Here is a 22,440-nt window from a genome sequence, read left to right as displayed (position 1 = left end):
CATCCCGCACCCCAAACCTCCTGGTTCTGCACCACAAAACCATGAGATCCTTCTCACTCCTCCAAAAAGCATCACCACCACAACAGCAACAACCAGGATGTTATGCCTTACACACCCTGGAGGCCAAATTAATCTGACCCACCCATGAGGCAGCAAATGTTAAATGAAGACTCTGATTCAGCTCTCGACTCACACTGTCATCAATCACACAGCTGAGCTGCAGCATTATGAAGGTGGTCAGTGTGTGCTTGTGCAACAACTTATTTTAGCCTAGCTCCCTGGACTCTACTTAAGCTGCTGTCGTCCATGCTGACCTTGCAGCTTTCTGTCCCCCTGTGTATACCTGCTTAAGCGCTTGCCTTCCAGATCTTGGGGCTGCACAACCTACAACAGGCTGCAGTTCTAAGATCTGGTTCATCCACTTGGTCCAAGAGCTTTTGCCTAAATAGAGCCAGGCCAGCAGTAGTTGCCTCCTCTTCCCATTTTGAGATATGGAGTGATGAGGGTGATAAAATGATTTGCTAATGCTACTCACTGGACCTTGAAGCCCCAGGCAAAACATGCTTTTTGGTGAACCAACCATTTAGGTTCATGCAAAACTACAGCAAATTGATTTCATAGGCAAGGGTTTTATTCATATCATATATCTGAAGTGGACAGGGAGACAGTCCACTGCATGCCCCTGATGAAGCAGACAGGCTCTTGCCTACAAGCTACAACTGATGTGCTTTTTGGTGAACCAACCATTTAGGTTCATGCAAAACTACAGCAAATTGATTTCATAGGCAAGGGTTTTATTCATATCATATATCTGAAGTGGACAGGGAGACAGTCCACTGCATGCCCCTGATGAAGCAGACAGGCTCTTGCCTACAAGCTACAACTGATGTGTCAGTCACTAGGCTACTCCTGTGGAATTCAGAGGAACTGTTTTCATTTAGAAAAGGAAAGAATGGGGGAAGGGCAGATTTGCATTTCCACATTTTTATTTTATGTTTGTTGAAATGTTTAATCTACTTGGCAAAATGTGTGCCTTGGTTTATAAGATTTGGGAGGTAGAGGACGGAGAAAGAATTGCAGTCTTATTTTGCAGCGACAACAGGAAAGGAACAACTCCCAAAAACTGGCACTTAGGAAGCAACCCTCTTCCTTATTTTTTGAAAAATATAAGAAAATAAAAGAAATATTCAATTCCAAACCCCAGTGTCAGACCTGCTTCCAGAAGTTTAACACCACAGTACGAACACTCATCTTGCAAACTGTGTGTTCTTTGCTTCTGAGAAATCAGTTTGGATTCTACCTTCTTGCAACCAAAATTGTGGGTGCTCAGCTTGTCTTCATCTCTCCTTGCTTATACCAAACTCAGTCCTCCCTCAGTTACCATAGCATAGTCCCAGGTTGCATTAACGGAGTTCCTCTATATTGTTATAATGATTCACTAGGCATATTACAGTCCTTTGCCACAAGTCTGATTTTACTGAAGTAATCGAACCCAGGCTCTTGCACCTTTCCCCTTTTCTATTTGCCAACAGATATATTAGCATTACATCACCCATATCAACATGTTTTTCTGAACATTTATGACATGTGCAATTTGAGAATCAAATGTATTTACTCTGTTGTTACTCCATGAGGGCAACACCTTCTTTGTATTGTATATACTTCGTTAAAATAAAAAAACGCAGCACTGCAGTGGCTCTCTTTTTCCAATAAGGATTAATGCTACATAGATGCTCTGGGCACACAGTATTATGGTGAGATGTGTTGATGGCATTGCATTATCTCTCCAAATATAATACAGTTGGGAGTTAGCCATGTGTATGGAATACAAAACAGGCTATATAAAGATAACAGGTCGATGCAAAGCTAATCAATGATGCCCACTTTTCAGCATGCTAGTCGAAAGCTACAAGGTTTGATTATGAGTTTCACAAAAGCGATCACTTCCCAGAAGCCCATTTATGGGGGAGGGAGGAGATGAAGGCACTGAATGACCCTCTGCATTATTTTACCTGCTCATCTATAGAAGGTTAGTGTAATATTGAATAACCAATATGGATTTCAGATATTAACCACACTCCTGAGAATTGTAAAATAAAACACCCCAAATCATCACAATCTCAGAGCAGGCACAGAACACAATGATTCATAAAATCATTTTAGTGGATCAGACGCAGCTTTATTTCTTCCCCCACTAAATTTGAGTGAATAATCTGTTGAACAGACTCTGCCATTTTGAAGACTTCAGTCACGAACCATTTCCCAGGTTTAGGTGGTGTGTCTGCTGGGCTTTAAATCTCTCTCACACACACACAAACACACAGGAAACAGTCAATCCCTTTTTATAAGGTAGCATTTAATTGGAACCATAGCTGTGCTTAAAAAAAAAAAAAAAACGCTTCCAAGGGACAACAGAACAAACTAGTGGGAAGACAGTGTTGCCTGCTCCTGTTTTGTTCTGTTCTGTTCCATTTACCTTTTCCGGAGCTGGGAACTGCAAATGATTTACTTCCAAGGGTGTTATCAATGGAACCGTCTGAAAGCCATCCTCATTGGACGGCTGCTGCTTGTTCTTGTCATTCAAATTGCTCCCAAGTTTCACCATCCTTAGACCTCACTTTCCAGACCTAAAAACATATAGAGACGACTAGTGTTAAGAGGGAGGGAGAAAACTGGAAATTAAGGAAGAGAGATGTTGCTTTGCCTTGCTTCCATCAACCTTGCCTATCACCCCTTCCTTTCCATTTGAATGTCTCTGCTAGATCACTGGAGGAAGTTACTGGTGGGTGCGGGGGAAGCATCTCACATTTGGTAGCAATCTCTGGGCACCATTTAAAACAACAGAACATCATTACCAAGCATGCTTCTTGAGCCGCCTTCCAAGAGAGTCCGGATCAAGCCTCCCCTTGCTTAGATCCAAACATAATAAGCAAAGCGATAAATCACGATCATGTCAGATGAGCGAACCCCGCCTTGCTGCTTTGTTAGAAATCCAAGGAAACCAGGAGGCTTGCACAAGGAAAGGGTGGTTCTGGCCTGGGGCTTTTGTGTGTGCGTGTGTGTGTTGCGCTGTGCGTTGTTGTTTTAATCACGACTGCTGCATTAACCCCTTGGGGTGTGGTGTTTAATCAGAACCATTATTTTAGCCACCCCCCTGTTCCGAGCCTGCCGTTCGAGGATGGACACGCTTGCGTCTGGGGCTGCATTTTGAACAGGAAGGGAATCGGAAAGCCCTCGTTTTCTCCGGAGAGCTGATAAATCTGCGCCAGGAGTGCTGGGCGGCAGAGGCACAAGCGAACGGGCGCTTCACCAGCAGAAAGACCGAGCCAAACGCCCACGCAAGACCCCCAGCCCAGCCCAGCCCACCCAACCTCGGAGCCCGCCAGTCTCCCGCGCTGGCTACTTACTGCAGGGCACACCGCGCTCTCAGAAGGAGGTTCTGTCCGGATTGCGCAAAAGGGCTGGCTCTGCTCTCCCCCCGCGCTCTCGCCTAGGTGGTGCTGAACGGACAGCGCTTCGCTCCTCAGCCCGGCTGCTTGCAAATGCTACTGAAGGCGAAGCTGGGACCGAGTGCGCAAGAGAAAGGAGCTCGAGCCTGCGGGAACGCAAACGCTCGCAAGCTGGGGCGGCGGCTTCTAGGCGGGATCTGGCGCCACCTGCCGCCTGCAGAGCGGAGCCGCAAGAGCTCGCCCGGAAAGCGAGGCATTTACCCACCGCGACGCCTACAGGCAGCTCGGAGAAACCCGCGGCTGGGTTTCTGGCCCGGCATCGCATGCGCGTCTCCAACAAGTGGGCGTGCATCGTCGTCTGCCTGGTATGATGTCATTTGCAAACGGGCACGGCTCCGGCGTTAGACAGGGCGACGTGCAATATCTGTGGCTTTAGCAGGACGAGCCTTGTCGCCAAAGAACCTTAGGCAGGAAGAGAGCATTGTCCTTGGCGGATTAATGGAACGGGGAAGAGGGGGGATGGTTTGTGATTTTGCTGATCATGAGCAATAGGCGAACTAGAGGCAAACCTCCAGATATAAAAAGCAAAAGCCACTGGGAACCAGTGGGTAAATCTGAAGAAATACGTTTAACCTTCGAAAGAGTATGCTGGCGGGAAGGGAACAAGGGGCTAGTTGCAACACAATGCACAATGTACGTGTTGATTCAAACCAGGTTTTCAGATTTCTGCATTGTAGGGGGTTGGACTTGATGACCCTTGGAGTTCCTTCTAATTCTATGAATTCTGGGGACTTGCTTCCAAGTGAACGTGCTCAGACTATCAGATGAGGAAGAAGATAAGGGCTTCTTTTCAGCCTCCCAGTGGAAAAGTCAGTAATATATCCAGTACCACAGACATGAAGATGTCAAGGACTATATCTGCTCAGACTTTAATTGCTCTAGCCAGCTGTTCATCTGTCTTACTACCAGGCATTTCAGCCTAGCCCGAAGTACAGCTATGTTTAATCACTAAACAACATGGTGACTAGTACAGTGACTTTCAGCCACTGGTCTGGACCCCCGTGTTGATTCCCAAATTCATTTCGTTGGAGAGGAAAATGTGGCAAAGGAGGCAATCCACTTTGCCACTTCTGGTGGGAAGTAATTTCAAATAAAAGAGAATTCCATAGTGTTGACAAAACTGATGCTGTTTTCACATTAAACACCAAACATCTTTGTACCTCTGCTGTGCTACTTGTACCATGAGTGAATGTTCTTGATGCAAGATAGAACAAAAACAGCATGTACATTTTTGTCAGTGCATGCTTCGTAATTGCATTTGTATGTTATAAAGGAAAAAAGGCAATTAAAGCTTGTTGTAAAAAATATAGTTTACCATCCCCTACTTAGAGCCTCTTCAGTTGCACATTACATTTTTAATAGCACGGTTAAGTGTGTGTGTTTTAATTAAAGTGCACACCTAACAATGCAAAGTGTGAATGTGGCAGGCAAGTGTTTAAATGCATGTACCGGTATATCCTCCTGGTAACATCATCCAAAGCTTGGATTAGTAATGGTTCTCTGGTGGTCATACACTTGATGGGAAAACTGGATGGGAAAACTGGGTTGTTACATAGGAGCATGAAACACAAACATACACACCTCCATCCAGGCAAACAAGCAAGCAGTGTTTTCATAGTATAAACACATTCTAGCTGGGTAAAAGTACTTGGGAGGGTGCAGAGCAGGACCAATGAGTAAGGTGCAAGCCACAGGGGTTAGACAGAGATGCCTGGAGGATTACATTCAGCCCCTAAGTCTAAGGTGCCTGGAGAGGAATAGAGGGGGTGAAAACACAGCTTAAGGTGAGCTGATTTATGTCTACTGATGGAAAATAACTTCAGCTATTATGCTGAAGGTACAAGATCCAGATATTTCAGACTGGACCCCACATCCAGAAACACACTGGAAGAGACATGACTCCCCAGTGGTCCTACCTTTGGTTCCCTGCCTGTTATGGACATTTGGAAATTAAGAGGCAAGAGGTGAGCAATGAGAGAAAGGAATAAGCAAAGCAAGAGGTGACAAAAGGACATGAGCCTGGCTCTTTCTCTTATTTTCATGATATCTGAAAGCATGTAAGAGGTAACAATGAGCGAAGATGAGACCAAGATTGAATTTAATTATTTGTTGGACATCAGAGGAAGCATCTCTTGACTACTTATTGCAGGACAAAACCACCATTCCATCCAGCATGATGCCTGAATGCAATTCATGAGTTAAAAACATAAAAAAAGACTGGCATTATTACTTGGAGGCCCGAGCCACACATGTAGCAACATCTAATTTCCATAATTTCAGAGGTGGTGGAAGACAAGACAATTCTAGAAGAAGAAATAGTTCTGGCTTTTCTTAATAAGGCTGTAGAAACCCCTATAGCAATTTTAGAAGTTTTAAAGGTTGATTTTAGGGTTGAAAACCCTTCTCTTTGAAACTTGCCAAATCAATTATTTGCACATTTATGTGACGTAGCACTAATGAGTTGGTATAAACTGGATGCTTCATGTTTAAAGCTGTCAGCCCTGCCCAAAGACTTAGAATGAAATCTCAGTGGAGACACTATTAAGGCAGCAGAAGGCAAAGCAAGTTGGAAACAACAAATCAAAGCAAAACTTGAAGATGTTATCGCATATTAGATGTAATCTGACATATCTACCCACAAAATCATAAACAAATCATAGTAGAATTGCTATTTTCACTATCGCTTCTGATGATCCCATATGCTTAAGGGTCTGGGCAGAAAAAACAACAAAGTCATCTCTTCTGCCTGCTTTTTAAAGTCTGCAAATAGCACTGGTAACACATATATTACCTTGCTAATATTTATTTCCTTAACTTTCCCAGCCATGTTTGAAACATGAATAAGCAAGCGTATTCTCTCTCGTCTTGGACTCCAAATAACTCTTTTCCTTATCGTGCACATCACAGAAAATAAACCATTATTTAAATTACACATTGTATATCTACAATGGCTACACATGTACATATGCCAGCAAAATCAGTAGCAGGTCAGATGTGCTACATCTTGACAGAATTCTGCGGGTCTATGTCCTCTCTGGAACTACTAATTATTGCATTCACAACTACAGTATTTTTTTCTGCTACACCACTATTCTAGGACTATGAGGATAGGGACACTTTGGCCTACAAGCTGGTGATTCCACATCCTTGTTCTACAAGACGGCTCAGTCTTGCTGTGGCTATAATGAGTTCCCATGCCAGCACTACTGCTTCAAAAGGACACGTGATACTGGAAGCTAACTCTCCATAACAGGCTGGAGATGCATGCAGTCACCAAAGCCATAAGCTAGGTGGTTATACTCACCACAGGCTTTGGCTTGCACACAGTGTCTACCCACAGACCTATATTCACTCTATCAACTAGTACTAGTCAAACCATCGGTCTAACTTAGTCAATATTGTCTACACCCAAGTGCCTGGGGGTTGAATACAGCTCTCAAGGTTTCCCTATCTGACCCTTGGGACTGCCACTATCCCCCTTGCCTCCCCAGGCCATACCCCTCACTGGCCACACTCCACATCCTCCTCAAGGGGTTTTGTCAGTCTGGAATGTGCCTTTGCAACAACACAATGCTTCTTTCTTGGCTGGAGAATGGAGAGATGGGGGGGAAGCAAAAACCTCAGAGTTTTGCAGGGGTGGAATGCAGCCTATTGTATAAAAGTAAGAGTCATGCCTATTGCTTTACTGACTTCTGGCTTTGGCCCCATTCACCTCAGGCATGTGGTCTCTGGAAGGTTCCACATGAGGGAATGTACAAAGAGAGAGAGCACAAGGAACTGAGCCAGAAATTTTTCAAAAGGCAAAATAAACCTAAGATTTTAAAACACCACTCACTGTTACCATTTTAAATAAATACACCTATACTTCCTATGTCGTTGGCTTTCTGTATTAATCTCAAAGGTTGTTTTGCTCATTTGAGTACACTGAAGTATGACCCTCGGATTCTATTCGTTTGTACTTTAGTACTGTTTATACACCAGTCAACATTTTAAATCAAAATTTCACATAACTGACTTACTAACCCAGTTTCTACAATATATTTATCTTTTCTAAGGAATTGTTGGTAATTATCCCTGCTGGAACATTGATTATTTATTTATTTGTTCATTCCACCTATCCAGCTGTGTTCCCTAGGCAGTTCAGAGCATGTTAAAAACAATAAATCCCCATCATGAAAAACCAACCATACAAAACATTTAAAACAGTATGAAAACAGCAGCTGGAAGTTTTGCACCAGCATAAGCCCACGTACAAGGACAATTCTAATTCAAGATCCAAAGTCTTGGGGGGGGGGTACAGTTAAAAGCGTATTAAAAGGCCTGTGAGACTTAACCTAGCACCCAAGAGAATAACATAGGCACCAGGTGAGCCCCTCTGGGAAGGGCATTCTGTAGACAGGATATCACCAACAAAAAGGCCAAATTCCTAGTAACCACTCAAAATAGGTGGGGAAATTTGAAGCTTCCTATGCGAATATTAAGACTTGGTGGGAACATTTGGTGGAAGATGGTCAATGAAGTAATCAGGTGTCAAGTCACTTAGGGAGAAACACACACACACACACACCGATAAAGCACATGGGGGGAGAATACAGGGAATCGTTCATCCACTGGGAGAGCCAGTGTGGTGTAGTGGTTAAGAGCGGTAGACTCGTAATCTGGGGAACTGGGTTCGCGTCTCCGCTCCTCCACATGCAGCTGCTGGGTGACCTTGGGCCAGTCACACTTCTTTGAAGTCTCTCAGCCCCACTCACCTCACAGAGTGCTTGTTGTGGGGGAGGAAGGGAAAGGGGAATGTTAGCCACTTTGAGACTCCTTCGGGTAGTGATAAAGTGGGATATCAAATCCAAATCCAAACTCTTCATCCAGCAAGCTGAGATGCTTCTGCCTATGGAATGATCTCCAGAGAGCTACAATGAATCCCTCCTTCCATTTCTTTTTAAATTGTCATTTAAATTTTTAAAGATGACACCCTGTCTCTCCCCATACCCTTGCAGAGGACAGACTGTAAGAAGCTGAGAAATGTATCAAAGTCTGACAGGGGAGAATGAGAGGTCTTGGAGATAATTAATGAGATGGCAATATAAATAAAAGAAGAGCCCTGCTGGATCAGACCAAAATTTATTTATTTATTTATTTATTTTATTATTACTATTATTATTATTATTATGGCCTCAGAAACTGTATGACTCTTGAACTATGATCCTCTGCTATGAGTCTTGGGACTTCCAGGCAATTCCACATAGAAGGAAATGAGCTGGTATGTACCAGGAAAATGAAAGCTGGAAGGAAGTGAAACCTTCCTCTAACTCCCAGTAGACTTCATTAAGCTGAATAGTTCTTGGACTCCTGCTTGCGCTAATGAGACACTGACACTGCATCCCAACTTCTACACCATCAATTCATAATGTGTTGTTCTTATGACCCTGTAGTATTACCCACAGTCCACTGTCCTTGAGGATGACTACCCTGTATATTTTTGAAATACATTATGAGATTCAGGTAATATTCAGGCGCACCATTACAGTGTAATGATAGCAGGAATTAAACTCAGTTTTGAGATACAAACTCCCAGACCTGTACATTTACTTCATAGATCCATACTTTATTCTGAGAAGCTGATTAGTACAGTACATACACATAAAATCAACATTAAAAATATTATATTGTAATCATACTGCATTGTATTCCTTTATGAATACCTAAACCCAAGTGCAAAGCTGATTTGCTTAATCACATTTAAACAAAATCAAACTTACATTACAATTAACCTATTACATGAAAAACACATAAATCGTTCCACATAACATGTCTAGTATTTGTATTCCAGTACCTCTGACACCAAGAATCTGTTTCTCCAGTATAATTAAAGGATTACTGGAAAACAGCTAAAATGCAAAACCTGAAGTAAATCTTCATTTCCTTGTTGCTTTGTTTCCTACACCCATCCAAAAATGGTTTCATCCTAATGAAAAAGGGAGATTAAAAAAACCTTTGGTTATGAATCTCTTGTTTACAATAAACAGGCTTATGGAATAGTTATCTTTGGAAGAAGTCTGCTTTGCAAAGCAGCTGCTTAATTGCTCAATGCCTAGACAACTTCAGGAGTTTCTGTACTGCCGTTTCTAGTTAAGTTTGACCAGATGAGATGGGCAAATAGACAGAAGGCTCCTTTGTTCTGTCAACCATCAGCTCTTAGGATGGTTCCTGATGAAATTACAATAAGGAAGAACTGCAGTATAGTCAAACCATAGTGCATGCATAGATGAAGTGTGGGAAATATCATATCCAATATTTCCTACATGTTAAGAGTTGGATCCTACCAGAAACATTTTCCTTCCACAGAATTCTATGAGCAGGGACTATTCTCCTGGTTTGGATCCCATATCAACCCCAAAATTTGGACTATATTCAAATACCTCATTCCATTAGCAAAAGCCAACACAAGGTTTCCCCCGTCTCCTCCCCACACCTGCTGTTGAGGGTTACAAGATTCCCCAGAAGAGCATTCCTCCACCCAAGTACAAATCCTTGTTCTGAAAGAACAATCACCTTAGCAATATGTTGAATTCCACCCAATATTTCTTGGGGTGGTATTCAACTAGGATCTAACTTATTCATGCTCATTAGTTTACATGGGTCTACTCTGAGTAAAACATAGCTGAATACTGCCCTTAGACTTAATTCTATTGTTTTTAAATCATGTTGATACCACAGCTTACAAACATTTGAAAATATTTAGCTCCAAAACCTGCAAAGTATCTAGGTGAAAAAAATATTTGTCTTGGCAGTAGACCAAAGAAATATAGTAAACAATGTAAATTCTGTATGGCTTTTGCCATTGCACAGTAAGCCCTTCCTACCAATAAGCAAAGCTTCTCATGGGCCACCTCTAGACAATTCACCAAAATGCCTCTCATATATATACCTGAGATAAGTTGATGATATGCATGTCACTTGGAATGATAAATTAACTCTCACAGAATTTTACCACAGTTAATTGAAGCATTCCAAAAAGAGCATCAACATTTGCAATGCTAAATATATGAAGTGTACGGTCCATTGTCATCCCTGATTCTACAACTTTTGCTTACCTCTCTGTGAAAGTGTAGCCCTTATTAAATAATTTTCTATCACCATAATGTAACTGAAGCAGAGTTTTACTTACAGTGTCAATGCAAGAAGTCTCATTTTGTACCTTCCCATTTACATCTCTGCCTGTGGAAGAATTTCATGAGAACAAATATATTGCTTTCATTTGTATTGGAACTCTCATTACATTTCATCTGAAGCAATCTATGGTATTAAAATTGCAATAATCACCTTTAAAGAAAACAATTTACAGAAATAGCAAAATGTGGCATTAATAATCTTGCTTTTACTATATAAACAAAAGTGCAAAACAATAACTGTTTGGTGCAAAACAGAGGCTTCTTGATTCAGACATGTTGTTCTGCATTTGCAGTCCTACTGTGATTACTCCAATGCATTTTTACTACTTATCAGATAAAGAATTCAGATCAATAGGAGACTTATCTCCTTAGTGCAATATTGTGCAAAATCTGCTAATTAGAAAGAAGGCATTCGAATCAAGTGCTTTCAGCTAAATAGAGTTTAATAAGTGAGCCGCTATTAAAGCTCTGCAAAAATGAACTACAATTAGCACTGAGGGTAACATAATGGTGCCTTTCAAAAAGAAGCAAATTATAGCCAAAGATTATTGCCACTATGTAATTTCTAATGGATGATAACAACAATGGGCATCAGAAAATGCAAGTAAGGGGGGAAAAATACCAATGTCCATTCCTTCCTCCTGGTGTACAATCAAAGCTCTCAACTAGGCCACGCTTACTACTGTCAAAGCCAGTGGAAGAGGGATGCATTTTTAAGTGATTCATATCTGTCAAGACAGAATGTTAGCTTTGGGCTTTCTTTTGTTTTTAAATAAAACACAAATGCTCTGGAAAACCCTATAACTCTTTTTTGTAATTTAGTGAGAAAGCAAGGCAGAAAAAGGCTGTAGGGGAACCTCAAGTATTATGAATCACAGCTGCTGCAGCAGCTGTAAACCGGGCAAACAGAACCTCAGTCACGAAGACCACAAATTAGTTCCTCTGCTTGCATACAGGTATTGCAGTGGTTTGGGAATACAGGAACAGAGAGGGGACATATAAATAATACGACATTCAGAGAGTGAAATCCACCAAAAAGCCCCACTGGACATAGTTTAATTTGATACACACTTAACTGGAGTAAATTCCACTGGGTGGTATTCAACTAAGTTTTACTCTGAATAGACCCACTGTAATTAATGAACATGATTAAGTTGGATCCATTCATTTCAACAGGCCTACTCTGAGTAAAATTGGTCGATTACTTAGAAGTGAACTCTGTGGAGTTCAGTGAGTGGTAAACACACGTGGGAATTGGAAGTGCCACTCAAAACCATGGGATTTGCTTTCAGTCTAGGAGTGGGGCACAAGTACCTATTACTAATATTCTAAACGGCTTGTTGAATTTTGACTACTTATCTGAGCTTATCGGAGGAAATTAGATACTGGTTTAATACCCTAATCCTATAGTGAAGCAGCAATCCTATACACACTTATCTGGAGAAAGCCCCATTGAACACAGAGTGACTTACAGTAAAATCTTATGTATTTTTACTTGGAAGTAAGTGTCTGCACTGGCACAAAATCACTGTCATGGTACTGTCAATGTTTATGCTACTGTAATTGAAACCACGCTACTATAGCTGAAACCAGTCTACAATATTGGACTTTCCTAATAGATAATGAGAAATTCTAGCTAATTTAAGTTTGGCTATTTGGAGTTATATGGAATGTGAACAACAAAAGGAAATACAAAACATTGCTAACAGAAACTACCAATGGTTATTTCCAAATACCAATGCATATTCTATACTCACATAGTTTGCAGACCTCTATTGACATTAATGTAAGCTCAGCAGACAAACTGAGAATATGTCACTTTAAATTTAACACATAACACTTAATGGATTGGTAAATCTGTTTCCTAAAACTAATTAAACTGTGAAGCCAGAAATTCCAATTATGATTGTAAGCATAATATTGTGTTACTTTGAATTGTGCAGCAGCTACAAAGCTCTAATGGAAACTGCATCAATAGAATGTCAGTTTTAATTCATGCTTCATTTCCATCCATCCATTCATCATTCATTTGCATCCAGGCCTCAATTAGGCCGCAAATATTCTAATATTATATTAGGGTAAGTCATAGCCAGCATTCATTGGAAGCTCACTTGTTTATGTAATACTCATATATTATAGGCAGTCATCTTCTAATTTTACAGAAGAAACTCATTTTCATGATAGATTTTGTATCAAACAAGTATGGCAGCATCTTTGTGCATCTCTCTTTTTAAAAAAAATATTTTTATTTGATTTTACAAGTGAAAGGTTATAACAATGCCAAATACATAACCATATATAGAGATTTATCTGAGTCTCCAGACTTCCCACCCTCCCCTCCACGGGTCCTATTGTCAACATTTTCAACTACATAATATTTCATAATCCATATTTTGTATCTCTCCATATTGTCCATAGTATTTGTTACATTACAAGTATTAAAATCCTGCTAATGTTTTCATCTGCTTACAGTGGTTTCTTAAATAAAATTTTCCCATTCCTTCTTGAAGTTTGTGCATCTCTCATTCATAGCGTTGTAAAATGAAAGTATGGAAAGGAGAGGTAGATGGTGTCAGCTGTGATAGCTAGTTTAATCCTGGAAAAGTAGCAGGTATCTCTTTTGCTAGGGAAGTTTAACTGTAAATTCTGCCCTCAACACCATCTCAGAGGCTCCAGAGAAAAGGAGTGACATTGTTATTTAAAGCAGTATAAAATGAATACAGAAGGTAAACCTCAGTCACCACATGTCAGAACACATGTAAAATACTACTTCCAGACAATTATTCTGATAAATATCCAGAAGTGTTTTATAAATGTGCAATAGGTACTGAAAATAAGTAGTATCTATCTCTTATATTCAAATATAATTTATGGATGTTTTTGGGCACTAGTGCCTATGCAAGCCTGAGGCAGTTAGGGCTTTCTCTGTCCAAACTGTTGGTTTGAGTTCTGCCTGCAAGATCAGAGGAAGCCTGGAAATATTCTGAGGCACGTGTGCAATCTGCTCCCAAAGTACTTCATTGTGAGCTCTCCTTCTTAGAAGAAAGCCATTGTGTCCTGTATTAACTCACTGCAGCATCACAGCAGTTTTCATAGGGAGCCCCTCATGAAACAATTCAAATTAGAACCCTATCCAACTAAACTTATCTCTGCTTCAAGTCTCATTCAAATCAGTGGAAACTCAATCATTCATGACCACCTTCTCCTTTTTATTTCAGGGGCATTAAGCCCAACTAACTTTAGTTAGATTAGGGCCACAGTTTTCAGATCCCAAGGAAACAAAGGAGTGGATGTTATTTAGCATGACAGAATGTAAAGTCCATCTTACCAGATGATACTGGTGAAATGTATGTCTGGATATCACCAGAACTTTCCACTCTGGGCATAGTAATGGAGTCAAGAGTACCACAAGAAGCTTACTTCTTACCTACCTTCACTTGGAAGTTCGCTACAGGACAGCAATCTGCTTCTAAAGTGTCCATTTTCTTCTATCATTTTAGAAATTACTTTACACACTCCAAGCCAGACTGTGGACTAGAAATAGAGATATGTGAGGTATGTCAACAGAACCACATTGCCTTACCTATTGATAAGAGTTTTTAAAATGTGAGAAGAAATAACACAAGTGCCTGTTTATTTACACTGTTAAATGACTGGCCTTAAAAATTATTGTCTTTTATTTTAAAAGGTCTAACCCTAAAAATGAATTATTTCACTTGTTGGTGTTACTTTGAGCTAGCACCTCCAAATCCGGTTCCCCACCCCCAATAGGTATAGTCAAAGCTAGATGCTGATCACTAAGAATTGTATCTTCTGGTGTGGTGGTGTTATAAGTCTAGTATATGAGTGATAAAAGACTCATCTTTGTCCCTCCATGAAGCAAACCTCTTTCCTAACAGTATTTTCCAGAGCTATTTAGAACCAGCTTTTACATCATGGATTAGCAATAACACAGACAGTATTGACATTTCAATATTGACTGTATCTGTGTTGTCTGCTAACCTTCCAGGTCAGTATTCTTGCTTGCATTTCACTCCCACTTCCTTTTTGTTTCAGTACCAATCTTTGCATATTTCCTATTTATATTTGCTTCCCCTTTCAGAATTTGAACAGAAAGATTTTTCCCCTTAGTAAATGTTGGGGTTGTTCAATTGCATCCCTTGCATGCATGTACATGTGATGCTGTTTGCAAAAAAAAAAAAAAAAAAAAGAGGAAAGGGAACCACGAAACAGAATTCTTGAATAGCAGGGCTCCAGGACTGTAAAAAGAGAGTGGGCTGTAAGTTTTGACTAGGAGGATGAGATTCAAGTTCAGCTCCCTATTGAGGAAAGAAACTTGGGCTAGTCACTCTCTCACTAACCAAGCCTACCAGGTTGTAGCAAGGACAAAGAGAGAATCCCATTTACACCACCTTGAACTCTCTGGAGGCAGCAAATACACAGACCGAACGACATAGCATAGTTTGGCTTCTACTAAAATGTCACACAAAATTATCTGTGTCAAGTTGCAGAGCAGCAATGGAATAAGAGAGAAAGGATCCATAATCAATGGTATGTGCCATGCCAGTGGGAAGCAGTCAACAAAAATATTGTAGGTAGACAAATCATGCCAGAACTTGTATTTATTTAACAGTGGGGGGGGGGGGTTGGAATTTAATGAGATGGAAGATTTTGCATGAAAAAAGTTTGTGCATACAGATCACAGAAGGTGGTGTGGACTGTGCAGCACCTTCTCACATGAAGCAGCAGATTGTTTAACAAGCAGCCACATCCATAGACAGATATACATATATAGTCTCACAGTCACACACATTATTTCACACATATGTGTATATTTCACAAAGAGCCCCCGGTGCCTCTAGGCACATGGGTATATGTTCCAAATGAAATGTGTTTGCCTCCTTCACAGTTTAACATGTGCATTGTGTGACATGTTAAGAATACAGCTCATAAATCAGCCCATAGTGGTAAAACAAAACACTTCTTATAACCAATGCAACTAAAGTAGAAACTGGCAGTGACATCAAGCTGAAAATGTAATTCATGTACATTCAAAAACATGCTAACACAGTTAAAATTACTACTCTGATACATTCAATTACACAATTTGAATCACATCAATGAAAGTGGCAGAAGCCTAATGATAATAAGAGAGACTACGAGTTAGCCTTACTTCTAATGCTGAATTATAAGGCAAATTCCTTGTCCTTCTTGCAAAATATTGAATAGATAAACCATATAACAAGATGTTAAAATATTCCTTTGAAGGAAGTAGTTTTCCTCATTATTTTAAATCATGGATCAGTGACATTTGAATAAATTAAATCTGAGTTGATTACTTTACACATAATAAAACTATTAATCAGTTGTCAATTTAACAAACATGTCTGGTTTTATCCTCAGGCACTAGGTGAACTTTTCAGAGAGCACAGAATCGCATTTATGATACAGAATGAAATGTGGCTTTCTACTAATATAGATTCTAGTCTCTTTTCCAATCAATATATCCTTATATATTGTTTCCCATCCTTTGGGAGGATAGGTGGGATATAAATTTATAATTAAAAAATTGGATGACCATTGTATTTTCCAAACTTTTAAAGCTGATCCTTCTTTTCTAAACATACTTGCCCTTCTAGAATCTTGCCCTCCTCAGCAAAACTGCACCAACTATCACCGTATCAGATGATCATATGGAGATTATCATGCATAATGACAGGCATCCCACTGCTACATGTGAGAATCTGTGGGTCAGGGTGAATGGATATAAAACTGATTGTGTAATCAGCCATTACAGCTGCTGTGAATAGTCGCTGTGCTTATTTGGTATACAGTTAGACTCAACCAAAATGTCAGACTGTACATTTTGCATTTAATTGTCATTTAATCCAACTTTCACATTCCACCCCCCTTTATTCCAGAGGTGGGGAACATTTTTCAACCCAAGAGTCACATTCCCACAAGACCAACCTTCAAGGGGCCACATGGTAGGGGCGGACCGGGAAAAACAAGTCAAACAGGCATATAAAATCATGATTCTCCCCAACCCCACCCCTTCATTTCACCCCACAATCAAAGAAATATGCTACAATAGGACAAGAGAAACATGTGCTTAATTTGAGCCTGATCTTAGTCCCACCCACCCAACTGTTTTAGTGCCTGGGCGTAATTCTGCAACATGAGAAATGGGACGTGAGTGCTGTTGAGCATGGGCAGAGTACTTTCCCTTCACTGCTAATTAATCACATCTGGGATTAGAGAAAGGCACTTCCAATTCACCAAAATAATTTCTAGGCAATCTTAAACCCTGACATCTTATCACTCTCTTCTTCATCTTATCACTCTCTTCAGTATTTTAAATTCACCCACAACTGAGAACATAATCTGCTTTCTTAACATATTATCCTCTTCTGAAGCAACACTCGGTGTATAGAACAATAAAGCCTCATCCTCCATAGAGAACCACTCCCATATTACACCTTAGCAGGGCCCAATTGGGTAGGGGACAGCTTCAAAGAATGCTGTAATGGCTACCCAGTTCTGGAACGGACTGCAAAGCATCTTCATTTTTTATTTCTAGTGCCATTGTGCTGATGTTCTACCTCTTTCTTTTGATGCCTGATCTCACTGTTATCAACTTCCCAGGAAGGAGGAAATTCAAATGCATCTCCTTGAGTTTCCTTGCAGCCACCTATTAAAAGAGTTGGATTTTATTTGCCACTGTGTTTGTTTCAGCTACTAATATCAAACTGCTAACATGTGGCTGTGAGACATCACAGATTTAAATCAGATCATGTAGCTCTAATTAAAATCTTATTTTCCCCCACCTTCCCTTGCAATCATGGTGCAAGTATAGGAGCCAATCTCTCACAAACCACTTTGAAAGATCAATATTTCATATCACTTCAAAGCATGAATGTCAGCCTTGCAGAGGGTACAGCATAATGCTGCATTACGAAGCTCATCTTGTTCTTCAGATAGTAGCTGGAAACGAAGGCAAGATGGCAATCAGAATTGGGGGCAGGGGGAAGAATTCAATATGTTTCCTGCTGCTGCTGTGAGAAAGGCTTTTTACTGCAGTACAAATGGGGGGAGGGTTTCTAATGTCTTTAGATGTGCCAAAAAATATCATGAGAACTACCGTTAAGGTTCTTGTTCTTCAGGGGCTAGAGGGAATCTGTGGATGGGTTTGCCCTCCTACCTGCAGGACTATGCAAACAGGGCCATCTTAAGTATTTCCAGCGCGGTGGTGCAAAGATGCCTCCAGCGCCGCGCCCCCCCCCCCCCCCCCGGTTTCCCAGAGTTGCCAACCTTTTTACTGCGCTGCCAGCAACTTTGCGGGGCTGGAGGAGGCAGGCAGCGGCTGGAGGGTGGCTCCTCCAGCGGGGAAGAGGCGGAGGCTCCAGGCGTGGCACTGCTTCAACAAGGCGGGCAAGGACGGCGAGCTGATGCCAGGAGGTGCTGCGTCCAGCCTGCCTCTTCCCTGACGCCTTCCAGAACTTGGCACCCTGGCACCCCGCACCACTTGCCTCTATGGGCAAGATGCCCCTGTATGCAAATAAAGTTGCTGCAATCCTATATCTGCTTACCTTGGAGCAAGCCCCAATGAACTTAATGGAAACTATTTCTGAGGGGATATATATATATATATATATCAAACAATTAAATTTTTATAAGTGAATGATTTTCCAGCATTTGTAGACATTGTATTACGTTCTGAAAAATAATTAATTTAAATCACAATATACTCCTTAATAGTGAAATGATTGACTAAGACTACTAGCCTAGTACATCACGTCTTCCCCAAATCTGTTCTAGAGGGTCGGGGAAAACCCTCAGAACAATGCACGGGGAAAGAGATGGGAGACTGTTCCATCTGGCAAGCAGATATGCTTGCAGTGACGTCATAGCTTGATGCTGAATGCCATCCATGATTTTAGAAATAAATTTAAACCAAATTGAATTGGAGTGTGTAGAGTCAGTAAGATTGAATACATGTATTTCTCAGGGAGAATTTCAGCAGGTGCAGGTTCTCCTGCTAGTGTTACGGTGACAAGAGGAACGTATTAAATGCACCAGATGGAGACAAAAAGTCCTGTTGAAAAAAATTGTGTAAACAAGGAAAGTCATACTAGTTTCTGGCCCTTGTGTTTGTTTGTTTGTTTGTTTGTTTGTTTGTTTATAAAAGCTTTTCCCCCTTCTTTCACCTTGAGGTCCAAAGGCAGGCTATAATAATATAATATAGTTATAAAAACAGACAAAACCATTAAAATTACATTTATGTAAAGATGTAAAGCCATTCCAAATGGAAATCTATAAAATCAGCCAGAGCCAGATCCGCCCCCCACCAAAAAAACCAACAACCTGTCAAAAGTCAGAGTAGGGGATGGATCTTCAACATACAGAAAAGGTTTCATAGCTGTAAAATGAAGATGTTGGAGAAAAACCTCTGCAGTGAGTTCCACAAGTTAGGGACTGTCACAGAGAAAGCTTGTTATCCACAGGCTAGTAAAACTACCAAAGGAGCCCCCTCTGCAGATCTTAACAACTCAGGTTGGCAGGAATGGAGTGTTCTTTTAGATATTTGGGGCCTAAGTCATTTAGACACTAATGTGTTTAAATGCATCTTGAAACGGGCCTGACAACAAACTGGCAACCAGTCTTGCATTGACACATGAAGAAACTTTAAAAAAAACAAAAACCTGAGGGCCAGGAGGTTGCTGTCTCTCTATTTATTTTAACGGGGCAAGGCTTGGTATTGCAAGCTGTTAGAAATAAAATGAAAAGGCAGGCCCAGCTTCTTAGTCAGCAGAACTACTTCCCACTCCTCAAGGGAGCACAATCCTATTCAAGGGGAAATCCCACATTCAAAATGGACAAATGATTCCGCCCACCAGTTCCTTCATCCGGATTATTGCGAGACCCTCACCACCCCAAGGCAGAACTACCATGGAAGGGGATATGCAAGTATTGCAAACAGGGCCAGATTTAGGTTTGATGAGGCCCTAAGCTACTGAAGGTAATGCGGTCCTTTATATGTCCAGCTGTCCTTTGTTAACTACAAATTGCCGCTGTTTTTTGTCTTGAATATATGCTATATGGTAATTTATGCACCTAATAGGTATCTAGGGATGCGGGTGGCGCTGTGGGTTAAACCATAGAGCCTAGGACTTGCCGATCAGAAGGTCGGCGGTTCGAATCCCTGCAACGGGATGAGCTCCCGTTGCTCGGTCCCTGCTCCTGCCAACCTAGCAGTTTGAAAGCACCTCAAAGTGCAAGTAGATAAATAGGTACCACTGCAGTGGGAAGGTAAACAGTGTTCCCATGCGCTGCTCTGGTTCGCCACATGACCCGGAAGCTGTACGCTGGCTCCCTCGGCCAATAAAGCGAGATGAGCGCCGCAACCCCAGAGTCAGTCACGACTGGACCTAATGGTCAGGGGCCCCTTTACCTTTACTATGTATCTAAAGCCATTTGCTCATAACAAAATATGTAATTTATCAAAGTAACTGTTGAACTTAAATACAATTAAGAAGTATGTTAATAGTGAAATTGGGGGGGGGGGGGAGTGGGGCTGTAAGCTATAGCTTGTTCAGCTTATACGTAAATCCGGCACTGATTGCCAACCCTCGCCATTAACACCACGAGGCAATACCGGCGAGGACACGCGGCCTCTGCCCTGCGCTCTGCTCGTACCCGCTTCTTCCTGGCCGTCGGAGTCTGTGGAGTTCGCAGCCGCCGCAGCCGCCGTCGCCGCCTCCGCCTTGCTGCTCCGCCCTTCGCGTGGCGACGACGGTGGCTTGACCCTAACCAGCCTCTCGGCTCTAGGCCTCTTCGCCTCGCCTCCTTCCTCCCAGCCTCTCCCGACCCCCTTCGCTCTCGCCTCGCCAGGGGCTTTCAGCCCCAAGCAGGGGCTCCCTCGTTCCCCGGAGGGATCGGCTGCGGCCAGAGAGCCTCTTCTGCCCGAGAGCGCGGCAGCGAGAGACGCGCCCGAGAGGCTGGACGCCTCCGGGTCCTTCAGGCCGCCGCCGCCGCCGCCGCCATAACGAATCACGTTGCCGCAGCGGTGGCTGCCGAAACTGTTCACATAAACCACCCGCCGCGACCTGCCCCTTCCCAGGCCAGAGCTGGCCTTCATCCCGAGGGAAGCGGAGCCTTCGATAAGGGGCTTTCTCCTGTCAGGAATACAAACGGGGAGGAGTTGTGGGGTGAGCCAATGAGGAGAAGCGGGGCGCCCGCACTGTCCCCTCAGAGAATCCTGGGCCCTGTGGTTTGTTCAGGGTTGTTGGGAAGACTAATTCTGTGAAGGGAAAACTACATTGCCCAGAATTCTTTGAGGGTGGGGGGGAATGTGTCTGGAATGGGGGGGGGTTACTGAAAATTGCACAGCCTTAAGCGTTGGGGTCAAGGAACACAAAATGAGAACACACATATTCATATTAAAGACAGCTTTTCCCAAGCTGGCCTCCAAACATTTTTTGGACTACAACTCCCATCATGCCTTGCCACTGGGCAGGCTAGCTGGCAGGGGTGGTTGGCTGTTGGGAGCCCATTGTCATCTGGCTGTGCTAAGAATATTCCTGGGTGACTCATACTGCAGCAGCAGGAGTGAGTAAGCAACTTGTTTCCACGGGGGGATTGAACGTCAAAATATTCCAGCTTCTTGCAGTGAAGAAAGCGCGTATTTATATTTAGCTCATCATCATCTGACAGCCAGGGTGTCAAGAAGAAGCTATCTGAGCGAGCAACATAGAGGCTCTGCACCAAGTCCATTAGAGTAGAAGCATTCAGACTGCAGTAAATGTGTTTCTCTTTTGCTTTTCTAACCAGTCCCATATGATAAGCACAATTTGCAAACAACAGCGTAAGAATCACCTTAGCACCTCTGTAGGTACTCAGGGGGCTGAGATTTATTACAGGAAAGGGGAGACAGGTTGGCACTGGGAATCAGGGCTGCCTTCAGGTGTCTTCTAAAATTCAGATTTCCTTGACATCTGGAAATGAAAATGACAAAAGTTTATTTCCTTGACATCTGATGGGAGGGCGTTCAACAGGGCAGACTCCACCACCGAGAAGGTCCTCTGCCTGGTTCCCTGTAATCTCACAGTGAGGGAACCGCCAGAAGGCCCTCGGAGCTGGACCTCAGTAATGGACCTGTAATGGCTGCTGCAGAGGCAGGAGGGGCCTGACACAAATAGGATCTCATTCTCCAGAGATTACATAATTCACCAAATCCACATGTCAGACAGGGGCTTCACATACACTGCTTCAAACAAACTTTCGATATAGAACATCCCACTATTTTTTTTAAACCCACATCTTCCTTGCAGAAACATAACTGCAGTCGTCTCATTCACACCCACTCTACCAACTAACAGGCTTGCACTGCCACGTTAGTTTTCCTACTCTAATGACGCTGCTGCCTGTGAGCTTTAGAATCAGCCAGGGTGCTGAGACCATATGATTTGTGAAGGGCCCTGAACTGCAGAGGGTTATATGCAGCTTTCTATAACTGTCTAGTTTGCCCTTCAAGCACATGATGATTGAGGATTACCAGGAATGGAATGATCATTGCACTGAGCCACAGAGGAATCACAACATGACTATTAAATTGCCACAAAAGACTGGTGGGAGGAGGCCGGTTAATAATCACACGGAAAACATTCTTGCTTGAGCACATTGCAGTTTGCTGCTGCTACAAATTGTGTGCTTGTAATGCACAAGTCATCAGACATCTCCTTAATACTCACTATGCAAGA

The 22,440-nt window shown here is 42.1% G+C and overlaps 2 protein-coding genes across 4 annotated transcripts in view; both read right to left on the bottom strand.

Annotated features, from left to right (window-relative positions):
- NSG2 (neuronal vesicle trafficking associated 2) overlaps positions 1-3,662 on the bottom strand; it is a 58,240-nt gene extending 54,578 nt beyond the window's left edge. Inside the window, exons 1-2 of one of the 2 annotated variants that reach the window (XM_079964913.1) lie at positions 3,408-3,662; positions 2,477-2,627 (exon numbers count right to left, since the gene is read on the bottom strand). In XM_079964913.1, coding sequence (XP_079821039.1) covers positions 2,477-2,605 — 129 coding nt within the window. In that variant the 5' untranslated portion in view covers positions 2,606-2,627; positions 3,408-3,662. Of the gene's footprint in view, positions 1-2,476; positions 2,628-2,855; positions 3,163-3,407 lie in introns of those variants that run through there. The other variant, XM_079964914.1, reaches the window with a different exon arrangement.
- A 5,431-nt stretch (positions 3,663-9,093) lies between these two features.
- LOC307209615 (uncharacterized protein C5orf47 homolog) lies at positions 9,094-21,678 on the bottom strand. 2 transcript variants are annotated; one of them, XR_013835646.1, is made up of 5 exons: positions 20,337-21,678; positions 17,284-17,372; positions 14,113-14,215; positions 10,678-10,727; positions 9,094-9,474 (listed from the first exon to the last, which is right to left on the bottom strand). XR_013835646.1 is itself a non-coding variant. In XM_079964905.1 (5 exons), the coding sequence occupies exons 1-5, from the start codon at positions 20,817-20,819 to the stop codon at positions 9,448-9,450; spliced, it is 711 nt and encodes a 236-aa protein (XP_079821031.1). In that variant the 5' UTR covers positions 20,820-21,655; the 3' UTR covers positions 9,094-9,447. The 2 variants fall into 2 exon arrangements, 1 of the variants encoding a protein (XP_079821031.1); XM_079964905.1 differs by having other exon boundaries at positions 20,378-21,655.
- Positions 21,679-22,440: the final 762 nt, after the last annotated feature.

The sequence above is a fragment of the Podarcis cretensis genome, assembly GCF_951804945.1.
Source record: "Podarcis cretensis genome assembly, chromosome: 2".
Classification (NCBI taxonomy): Eukaryota; Metazoa; Chordata; class Lepidosauria; order Squamata; family Lacertidae; genus Podarcis; species Podarcis cretensis.
This window is presented reverse-complemented; position numbering and strand designations above follow the sequence as displayed.